Source organism: Dromiciops gliroides, chromosome 5 (genome assembly GCF_019393635.1).
Source record: "Dromiciops gliroides isolate mDroGli1 chromosome 5, mDroGli1.pri, whole genome shotgun sequence".
NCBI lineage: Eukaryota > Metazoa > Chordata > Mammalia > Microbiotheria > Microbiotheriidae > Dromiciops > Dromiciops gliroides.
The window spans coordinates 102,763,945-102,776,329 of record NC_057865.1 but is presented as its reverse complement, the minus strand read 5'-3'; the positions used below and the strand labels follow the sequence as shown (position 1 = coordinate 102,776,329).

General features: G+C 39.0%; 1 gene segment (V, D, J or C); it reads left to right on the top strand.

Moving 5' to 3' along the window:
• Nucleotides 1-347: 347 nt before the first annotated feature.
• Nucleotides 348-846, top strand: LOC122728772. The segment is given in 2 exon segments: nt 348-396; nt 515-846. Coding segments are annotated over 2 exon segments (381 nt in total).
• Nucleotides 847-12,385: the final 11,539 nt, after the last annotated feature.

Here is a 12,385-nt window from a genome sequence, read left to right as displayed (position 1 = left end):
ACACAGACAACATATATAATAGTACATGCACATAGTAAATGCTAAATAACTATTTGTGTAATAATAATAATAATAATCCATATTTTAAAAAATAGACCTATATTTTTCGTTGATGTAAGGAGATAACTTTGGGGACTTTCTTGAATAATGCAGATTGCAACTTATGGCATTGCAAAAGTTTCCTGAAAGCACAAGCAGTGAAGTGATTTTTCCCAGGGTCAGCCTATTTGTGTATACACACAGGTAATGTGCATGAGGAACCCTAGAGCCTGAGTCTCAGAGGCTCCACCCCCAACAAACCATGGCCCCAGATATCAGAGATGCCTCACTCCTGTTCTAATGCCACCATGGAAACCAGACTTCTCAGCTGTGTGGGCATTTGCCTCCTTGGAGCAGGTGAGTGCTCAGCCCAGAAGACCAGGTCAGGCCTGAGTTTGCAACCTTTCTCTTTTGGCAGCAATGTCAGATGTGCTGCTGATCTCGGCCTCTCAATTTCCCTCTCCTCTCCTCACAGGCCTGTCATATGGCATTGTTCTCCAGAGCTCAGGATACCTGGTCCCAGGCACAGGACAAGATGTGGCACTGAGATGTGATCAGGACCAGAATTATGTTTATATGAACTGGTACCAACAGGAAACAGGACAAGGGCCAAAGGAACTTTTCCTTTCCTTTAAGCTCTCAGGTGATAACAAGGAAAAGGACATCTCTGACAATTTCAAAGCCAGCCAGTCAAACATGAAACTTTATTACCTTAACATCAGTTACCTGAGTGTGGGAGACTCAGCTATATATCTCTGTGCTATTAGCAAACACAGTGTTGTAGAGTCACCTCCTCTCTGTGCATAAACCAAACTCTTAATCCATGCCCAACAACCCAGTCTTGTAAGGAGTCTTCTCCAGGCTACCTGGATAGGAAGTTGGTTTGTGGCTACAGCATCCCTCTTTATAGGGATCCTTTGGCCATTAACCCCTAAAAGTATTGATGAGTTATGTGGAGAATGACTTGTATAGCAAAAGGCATTGTGACAAACGTGGCTATTGCTGAGATCAATCTAAACTTTGGTATCTATGCATATGGTGATCAGGAGTTTCTATGGGGTTGGGGTGGGCAGATAGGTGGTACAGTGGATACAATGTCAAGCCTGGAGTCAGGAAAACTCATCTTCATGCATTCAAATCTGGCCTCAGACATTAGCTGTGTGACCCTGGACAAGTCATTTAACCCTGTTTGCCTTAGTTTGCTCATCTGTCAAATGAGCTGGAGAAGGAAATGCCAAAGCACTCTAGCATCTTTGCCAAGAAAACCCCAAATGGGGTCATGAAGAGTCAGACATGACTGAAAAAAATGACTGAATGTATTAGGTAGACAGATAAGGATTGGGCAAAAGTGCTGGGCAGGGTCATATTCTGATATCAAGTAAAGCAAAACAGGAGGACAGAGCCAGGTGAGCTTGGTTCTGAGTTTGTGCATCTTAGAACTATAAAACATCAGAGACAAAAGAGCCCTTCCAGATCATAGGATCATAGATTTAGAGCAGTGTGGGACCTTAAATAGCATCCATCTCCTGCAACCTATTCCTTTTACAAATGGACAAAATGGAAGGACCCAGAGATAATAAAATGTCTATGATCACGAATGAGGCTGGGCTATTGTGAGGACCTCCATGTTCCAATTCACAATGCAAAGGGAACTTTCCATTTCACCTCTTTGGAGGACAGAGTTAAGAAGATGGAATGGGGCAGGGAGTGAAGACGAGGGGAGCAGAGTTCTATTCTATCTCTGAAAAGGAAGCCAGGGAAGAGAAATGGGTACCTTAGAGGAAGCACCTATTGGAAAATGTTTCTTAGTTAAACCATTTCAGGAAACCGTAGGGAGAGCCCTCTCCCTCTTGTCCAATATTCCATGGACCAAGTTGTGCATAATATGGAGAATGTGAGGGCAAGGAAATAAAGGTCAGGAAACTGTCTGATGAAGAGATGGAGAAGCAGGTTTGAGCCAACTCTGGGAGCAGAGAACTCCCGGGTTTTTGTTTGTTTTAAAAAAGAAACATTACAAGGTTGTTCGCTTTGTATAAGAAAACTTGAATAAAAGAAAAAAAAGAAAGAGTAAAAATAGCATGCTTCCATCTTTATTCAATCAATATCAGTGGTATCTTTGGAGCTGGACAGTATGCTGCATCAGTAGTTCACAATAATATTCCTTCACCCTCATAAACCACAGCTTGCTCTGCCCTTCCACAATTAATGGGCATTCCTTTGTTTTGTGGCAAATAAAACTAATGGGCTCACCCTATAATTGTCCTAAGTGTTAGGGGATTAAGCTGAGATTTATAATATATTTGTTACTTAGAAATTAGAGGCTACTGCACAAGCTTTGGGCATTAAGCATTTATTAAAGCATATTAAATATTAGTAAAGAGATCGAGCACATGGCTCTGAAAGTTAAGAAGCCCTACATACCCAGGTTAGAGGGGAAAGAGAGAGCAGCATGGGAGAGGGAAGAGGGGGCCAAGAGAGTGAGAGACCCCTCCCTAGGGTTTTTAACCTGTCTCAGTTAGAGGTGGGTCACTCCACCTTGATCCAAACTAACTGGCTGGTAACATTCAAGTCCTTTGATTGACATGACTTGAAGGTGGTCTTCAGTTAGTTAACTTCCTTTAGTTAGTTAGGAAGGTTGATCTACATTTCCTTTGACATTCTCCTGACTCTGGGCTGGCCCTGCAAAACCAGCCAGTGTTGCTGTGTCTCTGTGAGTGTGTGTGTGTGTCTGTGTCTGATTCCCCAAAACACCTTATTATTTATAATTTTCTCACAGTTTCCAAATTCGTAGTCACCAAAAAAAGAGCTACTATAAATAATTTGTACAGATAGGTCTTTTTTCACTTTTGGGGGGATATCTTTGGGATAGACACCTGGCAGTGGTATTGCTGAATAAAAGGCTATTCACAGTTTGATAGTTATTTGGGCATAGTTCCAAACAGTTCTCTAGAATGGTTGGATGTTTTCACAATACCCCAACAGTGGATTAGCATCCCAGTTTCCCCACATCCTCTCCAACATCCAACATTTTTCTTTTTTGTTATATTTGCCACTCTGATAGGTGTGAAGTAATACCTTAGAGTTGTTTTAATTTGCATTCCTTTGAGCAATATTGATATAGAGCATTTTTTCATATGGCTATCCATAGCTTTGATTTCCTTTTCTGAAACTGCCTTTTTATATCCTGTGACCATTTCTTGATTGGGGAATGCCTTGTATTTTTTATAAATTTGACTCAGTTCTCTATCTTTTTGAGAAATGAGGCCTTTCTGATAACTGCCTGTTAAGGAGTTTAAAGTTTGTTTTCCTAGGCACTGGAAAGTCACTCAAGTATTTATTAGCACAGAAAGGGAGGGTGGTACCTCAGGGAGAGGAGCATCTCACACAAGATGAGAGGATATCAAACCCACAGTGTCAGTCTGTCTCCCTACCAAACATAAGAACCAGTAAGAACCCTGATAATGAGTGTTTTAGCTGAGAAAGTGTCTCTCCTCCATTTCTCTGGGAGATTCAAAGCATGTAAATGGACAGGGGAGTCTGTGGGCCGTGTCAAGTCACAGAGAGATACAACCAAGTGGAGACTAGGAAGCCTCAGCTAATAGCTATGTACTGGAATCTAGGAGATGCCTCACCCCTTTCTTGTCAGCGCTATGGACACCAACCTCTTCTACCGTGTGGCCATTTTTCTCCTGGGGGCAGGTGAGTCTCAGGCAGCAGTGGGAAACCCTTGTCTTGGACTTGCCAGAACTGGCTCCAAACTTTCCTCTTTTAGGTGAAGTCTAACAACGTTTGTCTCCACATTCAACAAGCCTTGAATTTCTGGAGTCTTCTAGAGTTCAAGAAGCTTGGTCATATAGAGGGTAAAAAAAGGTAATGCTGAGATGTGCCCCAATGAAAGGACATAATTATGTCTTCTTGACTTTATCTTCTTAAGCATAACTGACAGTACCTCACAATGTATGTTAGGTTTGGAGGAGCTCAGGAACAAGTATGGCAGTTACATTGTCATTTATGATTCAAGGAGAAAACTTAAATCCTGCTAGATTTGTCTGATTTTGTGTGTTGCTTCCTCACTTCTGCTAAGCAGAGAGGGCTCAAGGAAGCATTAGCAATTGAGGAGGACCTGGAACCTTTGACCTTGTATTCTCTTTTCTCCAACATAGTAGAAGTCTGCCCCATCCCCCTTTAGACTATTTACAACAAAGTTACACAGAGGGGCATTGAAAAAAGGATTGAGAAAAAGACATCCTAGAAAGTTGCATTCTGTAGGGACCTATTTGGTAATGACCCAAGGAAATGAAATAAGAAATGAAGAAAGAGGTCAGCAGGGACTCTCTGGAAACATATAAGTCCTATGCCTACCTTCTTAAGTACCTGAAGATAATTCCCAGTTAAAACCTAAGTGGAGTGTCATACATTAAAAATTCTTTCTATGCAAAGGAGTATCACAATGAGGGATTTATCTATTATATGTCTCTATAAAGTATCTCTACATCTTTATACAGGGTGGGCCAAAACTCACAGTGTTTTAATTACTTTTGAAAATTGTTTTTTCTTTATTTTTTGCCATTTACAAGATTTGATTTTTCACATATAAATTAATTTCACATATATACACACATATGCGTGTATATATGTATACATGCACACATACATATGCATTTCTATTCACTGTGTATGATGCTATGGTATATAAATTAAAAACTAAACAGAAAGGAATTATTAAATATTGAAACTCCTTCATGACTTCCCCCCCCCTGCCCGTATCTACCTATACTCATGTCATCTATATCTATATCCATATCTATATCATTGTCATAGGTAAATCTGTTTATGTCTTGCCAGATAGATAGATAGATAGACCTGAGACATCTCTGTTTCCTTCCCTATTTCTTGGACACTTTGAAAATCTCTGTCTCTTGTCTGTCTCTCTCTGCTTCTGTGTGTGTCCATCTATCTTTAAAAAACTATTCTCCCTCCTTCTTCCTTGCTCCTCGATCTATCTGAATTATTTTTTGTCCTACTTTTTCAATTTCTATTCTCTTGGTTTTTCACTAGCTGTAGTTCAAGATCATTATCTTTGGAAGAAAAAATAAAACACCTTGTCTCCTGGTAAATTACAAAGCCCCAAACTAAAAGGACAACCACCCCAGTGAATGTTAAAAAACTGTGTGTACATATATGTACGTATGTATGTATGTATGTATGCACACATGTTTATGTATGTCCATATATAGTGTTTGTATATATGTTTATGTATATATATGTGTGTGTGTGTTTATACACACACATACATAGTTTTATTTCTAGGACTCCTTCTTAAATATGGTGAATAGAATGGGATAGAGCACTCCAGATGTGTTTTGACTAGCAGTTTGAAATAGAACTATGACTTCCAATTATCAGGATACTGTGCTTAGATTCATTCAGTCTAAGACTACACCAGCTTCATCACACTGTCAGCCCTTGCTACATTTAGGGTCAACTAAACTCTCATTCTTTTTTCACATGAATGACTTCCAAGGTAAGTTTCTCCCATGCTGTATTTCTACAATTAGTTTTTGAAAACCTCAATGGACATTATTTCATTAATTCACATTAAATTCCATTCTATTTTCTTAGTGGTCCACTGTGTCGAAAAATGTTTTCATTTCAGTTCTTTATTAGGTTACACAGATTTCTGTCATCTGGACAGAAAAAAAAAATCTATACACACATATGCATATGTTTGTTCATATGCATGTACATATGTACACATACACATATATGTATACACATGCATATGTGCATGTACATATATTCATATATGCACACAATACACATAAACATATAATTTATAATAAAATATAAATATGAAAGTAAACACATGTATATAATATAATATAATTATATTAATATAATTAATTATTTGGATATAAACACATATATATACATATGTAATTTTATATATCATATAATATCTATAAATTTATACACACCTAATTACAATTTTCAAATGACAGAAAGTTATATGTATGTATATACATATGTATGTATGCATGTTCATATAAACCTATGTCTACAGATATTTATACTGTGTATGTATATGTGTATACACACATCAGTATCTATGTATATGGTTCAGATAATGACTTGCAATGGGGCATCCATTTGTGTGTGTGTGTGTGTATGTATGTGTTTGTATTCATTTGAGATAGCAAGAATGCTTTGGACAATGTAGTAAAGTATTGCTCTCACTTTTAGCCTGTTATCCAATGTAAATGTGAGTACCTCTTGGCCACTAAGCAATTCAATTGCTGGGTTTGGAAAGGGGGTTTCCTTCCTGTCCATATGAGGTGTTCCTGTCCTATTTAAGAAAGTAACCCTAAGGCTGGGCGTCTCTGGGGAGAGTTGTAGCTCAGATCAAGGCAGCTCAAAAAGGAGAGTGAAGATTTCAAGATGACAAACAGGTGGCAAGGTGGCTTAGCCCTATTATGCTGTGACTCCATCATGAATATGCATTTCCTTTTCTATGTGGCCATTATTCTTTGGAGAGCAGGTAAATTCTGGGTACAGAAGGGAAATCCTTACTCCAAACTTGTCAAGCCCTGGCTGAAAAACTTTCTCTGTTCCACAGTTCCTCCCCCCTCCCCCAGTTCAGCGTCTCTCATTCTCTATCTTTCCCCACAGGCCTTATGGATTCTGGAGTTACCCAGATGCCAAGATACTTGGTCACAAGAAAAGGAGAGAATGTGACACTTAGATGTAACATTATCAAAGAACATACTTGGGTTTATTGGTATCAACAACTCTTAGAAAAAGAGATCAAACATTTGATGGATTTTCGGGTCAGCAGTGACGACGTGGATGACTCAAGGAGTCCCAACAATCAATTCTCAGCTAAATGTTCCCCCCAAAAGCTGTGTGAGCTGTCAATCCAGAACACGGAGCCTGGGGACTCGGGCATCTATTTCTGTGCCAGCAGTGCAACCACAGTGTGGCAAAGTCTTCTCCTTTCTGTGAATAAACCTCCAGCCACCCCACACAGGAAACAACTAATGCAGCAGCTTGTACCATGGAGTAGGGACCTTGGTTTGATTTTAAAACATTTTGGCAACTCTATTTCAGCACAATCAGGTTTTCTTTGTAACCCTATAGATTTTGTTTTCTCCATTTAAAAACATTGATCTGAGATGGGGCCCATAGGCTTCATCAGACGACCAGAGAGGTCTGTTTCTCTCTCTGTCCTCTGTCTCTGTCTTTCTGTCTCTCTCACTGTCTCTCTTTCTCCCTCTCATACACACACATACACAAACACACACACACATACACAGACAGGGTTAAGAACTCTTGAGGTGGAGTATCTATCACATGAGGAGATACTGGGGTTAAGGAAAGCACTGGTCACAGCAAACAACCCCAGAATCCACAGCACACGCATGAGTAAAGGAATTTTGTGGAATAACAACAATAAGCTCGTGTCATTTCTTCATCTTTGACCGATATTCCAGCAGATGTGATTTCACACATGTAAGTCCTTCAAACCATTGAGATCAAAACCTACAATTGTTATTTCTGCTGTAGAGAGGAAGAGAAACTAGAGACATCAGAACTCATCACCATCCATGACATATGTAACCCACAGCAGAAGAGAGTCAATAAGGTTTATTTTTTATTTTTGTTTTTATTTTTCTGTTCTTTTTTCATTTTTTTATTTTTTAATGGTTAAGATTTATTTTTTTAAAAGTCAAAGATAGCATATCCATGTAGAACTTTATTCTTGGAGGCAAGGAGAGCTAGATTGAAATCCCACAACTGCTGACTATGTGACCCTCAGCAAGGCACTTAAGGTATCATGTGCATTTAATGACAGATTATTGGTGAGAGAGGCATTCTGGTACAATGAAAAGAATACTAGGTTTTGTCTCAAAGGAACTGAATTCAAATCCTAGCTTTGCTAGTGACTTCTTATGTGGACTTGATCAGGTCACTTATTTCTCTCAGCCTCAATTTATTCAATGGCAAAATGAGGAAGGTTGGAACATATGACCTCAAAGGTCCTTTCCATACCAAAATCTAAGATTTCATAATTAGTCTATGTGTTCCAGAGAGATAGCAGAAAGAGGCAAAGTGATTGGCTCCTGTAGCTTTGATGAACATAAACTTCTGAGGACATAGAGTCAATGAGGGACAATATTTTAGACCCAGATTGTATCAATGACAGGAGAAATTTTACAGTGGATTCAATCTTGCAATCAGAGAGTCATTAGCAGGCCCATGCCAAAACCTTAGGCTAAGTCAATTCCAGGAACCTAAAGTAAATAGAGAGGACATATTTTTATGCCACTAGTGACAACTGTCTTACTCAAAGTTCCCTCATTTCTAGATATCTCTGTCTTCACCCTCAGGACAGTTTATTCTCCAATCACATCCTCTATTTCCTGATTTTCTAAGAAGTCTATATTTTCTCTTTGGTTCTAAAATGGGTCTACTCTTTATCCAGCATCAGAGTTTGAGATGAAGAATTATGGTTCATGTAACTCTACAGGTAAATCTAGCAAATGTTAGAAAGATAGCACAATTAGATTTCAACTAATTCTCTCATGCTGTGCTTATGGACAAGACAGAGAAATGTATGATAGCTGATACATTCAGATATATTCAAAATTGATTGAATGACCAGATTCATAGAGTAGACATTAATGGGGTCAGTAACAATTTAGAAGGAAGTCTCTTGTGGAGTTCTTCAGAGATCTCTAGTTGGTCTTTTGCTATTAAACATTTTAGCTACATGGTCAATTTAGCTGTATTGCTGGTCATGTTTGTCATATTTGCAGATGGCAAGAAATTTCAACAGATAGGCATGGGGCTACTTTGCTGACAATTGTGGGTCCAATTGTGAGAGAGGCTAAGTAAAAAATCTGTCAGCATGGGAGGATGTGAGGCTGGTAATTGACAGAAGATATTTGCATCACTCTTCCAGTGAAGAGAACTAGCTCACCCATTTGTCTCCTGGGTCTTAGTTTTTGAAAGCAGTTTCTGATTTGGATGTTATTCAGGGTGAATGGGCTTTGCTGTCTTCAAACCCTGGCCAAAATTCTCTTCTAGGGATGTACCTTCTTTAAAGAAATCTACCCCAAATAGTGATTCTTTTTCTCCAGATCTCACCAACAAATGTATGCTATTTGTGGGGTATATGGCATGTACAGAGATGACTACTACATCTGGTATGAGGGTTTGCCAATCACTTTTCAGGGCTGCTTATCCACCTTTGGTATCCACCAACCACCTGACTCCCTTTTGGCTCCAAGAAATAATAGTGTGCACAGCAGCCATACCCTGATAAAATGTTCTTGGCAGATAGGCTAAACCAGGTCGAAGGTAGCCAACAGGTCTCAAACCCACAGCTGAGTCAGAAGACTATCTACCACAAGAATGTGAAGACTTCTCCTGGCAGAATGAATGGATAAAAGCAATGTGTTTCAAATGTCCAAGAAGACAGACAAAGTGGCACTGGGAATTCTTAGAACTTGCTCAGACATGTAAGACAAGAAGAAGGTCATCCACTGTGTCCATGGCTATCACCAGTCATCTTGACTTTGGTTCTGCCACTGGACTTTGATGACTCAGGAAGAGAGAGTGACGTTGATACCTTTGCAAGACTCTGATCAAATAAATCCAATTTCCTGGCAAGTCAAGACATTACCTTGTGATATCATGGATCCTCCTCTAAAATAAAGGATCAATAACAACAACAACACTATTTATATCCTGTCTTAAAATTGGATACTATTTTCACTGTCTTTTGACGTTTGAAGTTTGGAGCATAGAATGATAAGGGACAAAACCTGGTCACTTTGATGGAACATTGGGAGTGCAAGTCTCTGGGTTCTTTGAATAGTTCAAACTTTCACTTATTGCCCATCAAGAGATCAACCTTGGGCAACTCATTTAATTTCTTGGAGCCTTATTTTTTTCTCCTGGAAAACATTGAGAATGATCCATATGGTACCTTTCTCTTAGTCATTAAGAATCACATTTTTCTTTCAATTTTCTATTTATATAACTAGACAGAAGTCTTTGGCAATAATTTCAAGTTTAGCCACTTAGGATCTTTTCTCTATGGGGTTCAACTTTATCAACCACAACTGACTATGATACTTTCTATATTGGCAAAAAGAGCATGAGGAAATGACAGTATACTTTTTAGCCAGTTCAGTGCTTAGAAGAATAGAAATCTAATTAACCCAAGTACCACATTATGCAATTTTCTTAAATACACATTTTTGTGTTAAAGATTTTCTCTGCAATCTTAAATGTGAGTCTTAGGGTTCCATTGAGGAAGTTTTCCAAATCCCTGAATCAATGATTAGAAACATTGTGCTATTGGTACTTCAGGTCAAACAATAATTAGACCACTCCTAGTTAAATATAACCTTAATTATAGTGATTAAAAATAAACATATGTAATTAACCCCCCTTTTTTAGCATTTTGGGGTTCCATAACAGTGCCTAGAATAGTATGGGTAGTCCTAGTGGATGTTGGGACAGGTTTGGTGAAGTGGTCATAGTGTTCCAACAGAGGAAGAACTGATGTTTCCCTGGGATAATATAGAATGTGACCATTTTTGTACAAAAGAGAGCAGTGAAAAGCTGAGAAGTCTGGGGACTCTTGTCCTCACTCTCTCCTCTTTAGGAAGAAGAAAGGTGAGTAATAGAAGCTGGTAATATTTCTATTGTTCCTGGGGCCCACTATGTGCCATAGACCCTGGGAAGCTGGGAGGATATGGCGGTGCTACGTAACAGAGGAGTGGGGAAGACATAACATCAGCCACATTCCTATTGCTTGGTGAGTGCTAGTAACAAAGGAAAAACCTCTGAACTATTCTGGCAAGGCCTCAGCTCCAATTATTTTCTCAAAACTTCAGTGTCAAAGGCCTTCCCATAATAAGTATTATATCTTTTCTCTCCTTTCTCACAGGCTCAATGGACTGTGAAATGTCTCAGGCCCCAAGATTACTGGTTGTAGGAACAGGACAGGTGGTGACTTTGAGATATGACCAGGATCAAGGAGATGACATTATGTCCCGGTACCAAAAAGGCCTAGACCAAGGACCAAAAGGCTTCTATAGTTCTACAACAAGAACGATACAAAGGATAAAGACATCCATAGTAAATTCCATTATTGCAGCCAACTCCCTCTCTCTGTTAGCTTCACATCAGCTCCCTGGCTTTGGGGGATGCAACAACATATCTCTGTGCTAGCAAGAAACTCACAGTCACAGCCATGGAGAGTAAATTTCTTTCTAGGGATGAAAATTCTTAATTCCTGCACATAAGCACCAATTCTCAAGAGTCTTGTGCAAGGCACTTTCCAGGCCTCAGGCTTTCCCCTTCTTTAGGAAAAGGAGGTAGCCTTGTTCCTTCAGTTAGTCCATTTTTTTCTAAGGGGTTGAAAGGTTTGAGGCTGAACACAAAAGCACATAGAGAAGAGTTGTCTATTGGCCCTTGCTTTTTCCCAGGGACTGGCCATGGTACTCACTGTTATTGAGATGTAACCCCCAGCTCTGAAGTGCCACACAACAGTTATTCAAGGTGCAGAAGCTGGCCACTCTTAGTAGAAGGCGGAATGTATGATCTCTGTCTTCACTTAGTCATGTAAGGTATTCTTTTAAATCAAGGGTTCTTAGCCACAGGTCCATGTATGCATTTCATAGAGTTGTGGCCTTGGATGAGGAAAAATACTTCATCTTTATTGTCAGTAATCTCTAACTAAAATTTAGAATTATGGTTAAAAAACCATTCTTCTGGGGCAGCTAAGTGGTGCAGTGGATAGAGCGCCAGCCGTGGATTCAGGAGGACCTGAGTTCAAATCCGGCTTCAGACACTTAACAATTACTAGCTGTGTGACCCTAGACAAGTCACTTAACCCCAGTTGCCTTATAAAAAAACCATGAGAACACAAAAAATAAATATTCTTCTGCTAAATGTCCATAGGTTTCACCAGACTGCCAAGGGAGTGTATGACATAAAGAAGGGTTAAGACATATACATATACACATACATGTACATATACATATACATGTGCGTGTACATATACATATATGTACAAACATATATATGTGTGTATACACATACCTATATGTATATGTCTATAGATACACATACATACATGTATATATGTAGACACACATATATACATGTATAGAGACACACATATATACACATTTATCCATATCTAAATACAGATACACACATGCATTTCATAGAGTCTGTGAACATTGATGGGAAAATTAAGTACTTTTTTATTTTCAGAAACCTCTAAGTGAAATTTGGAATTTCCTTCAAATAAGATTTTTCTAAAAAC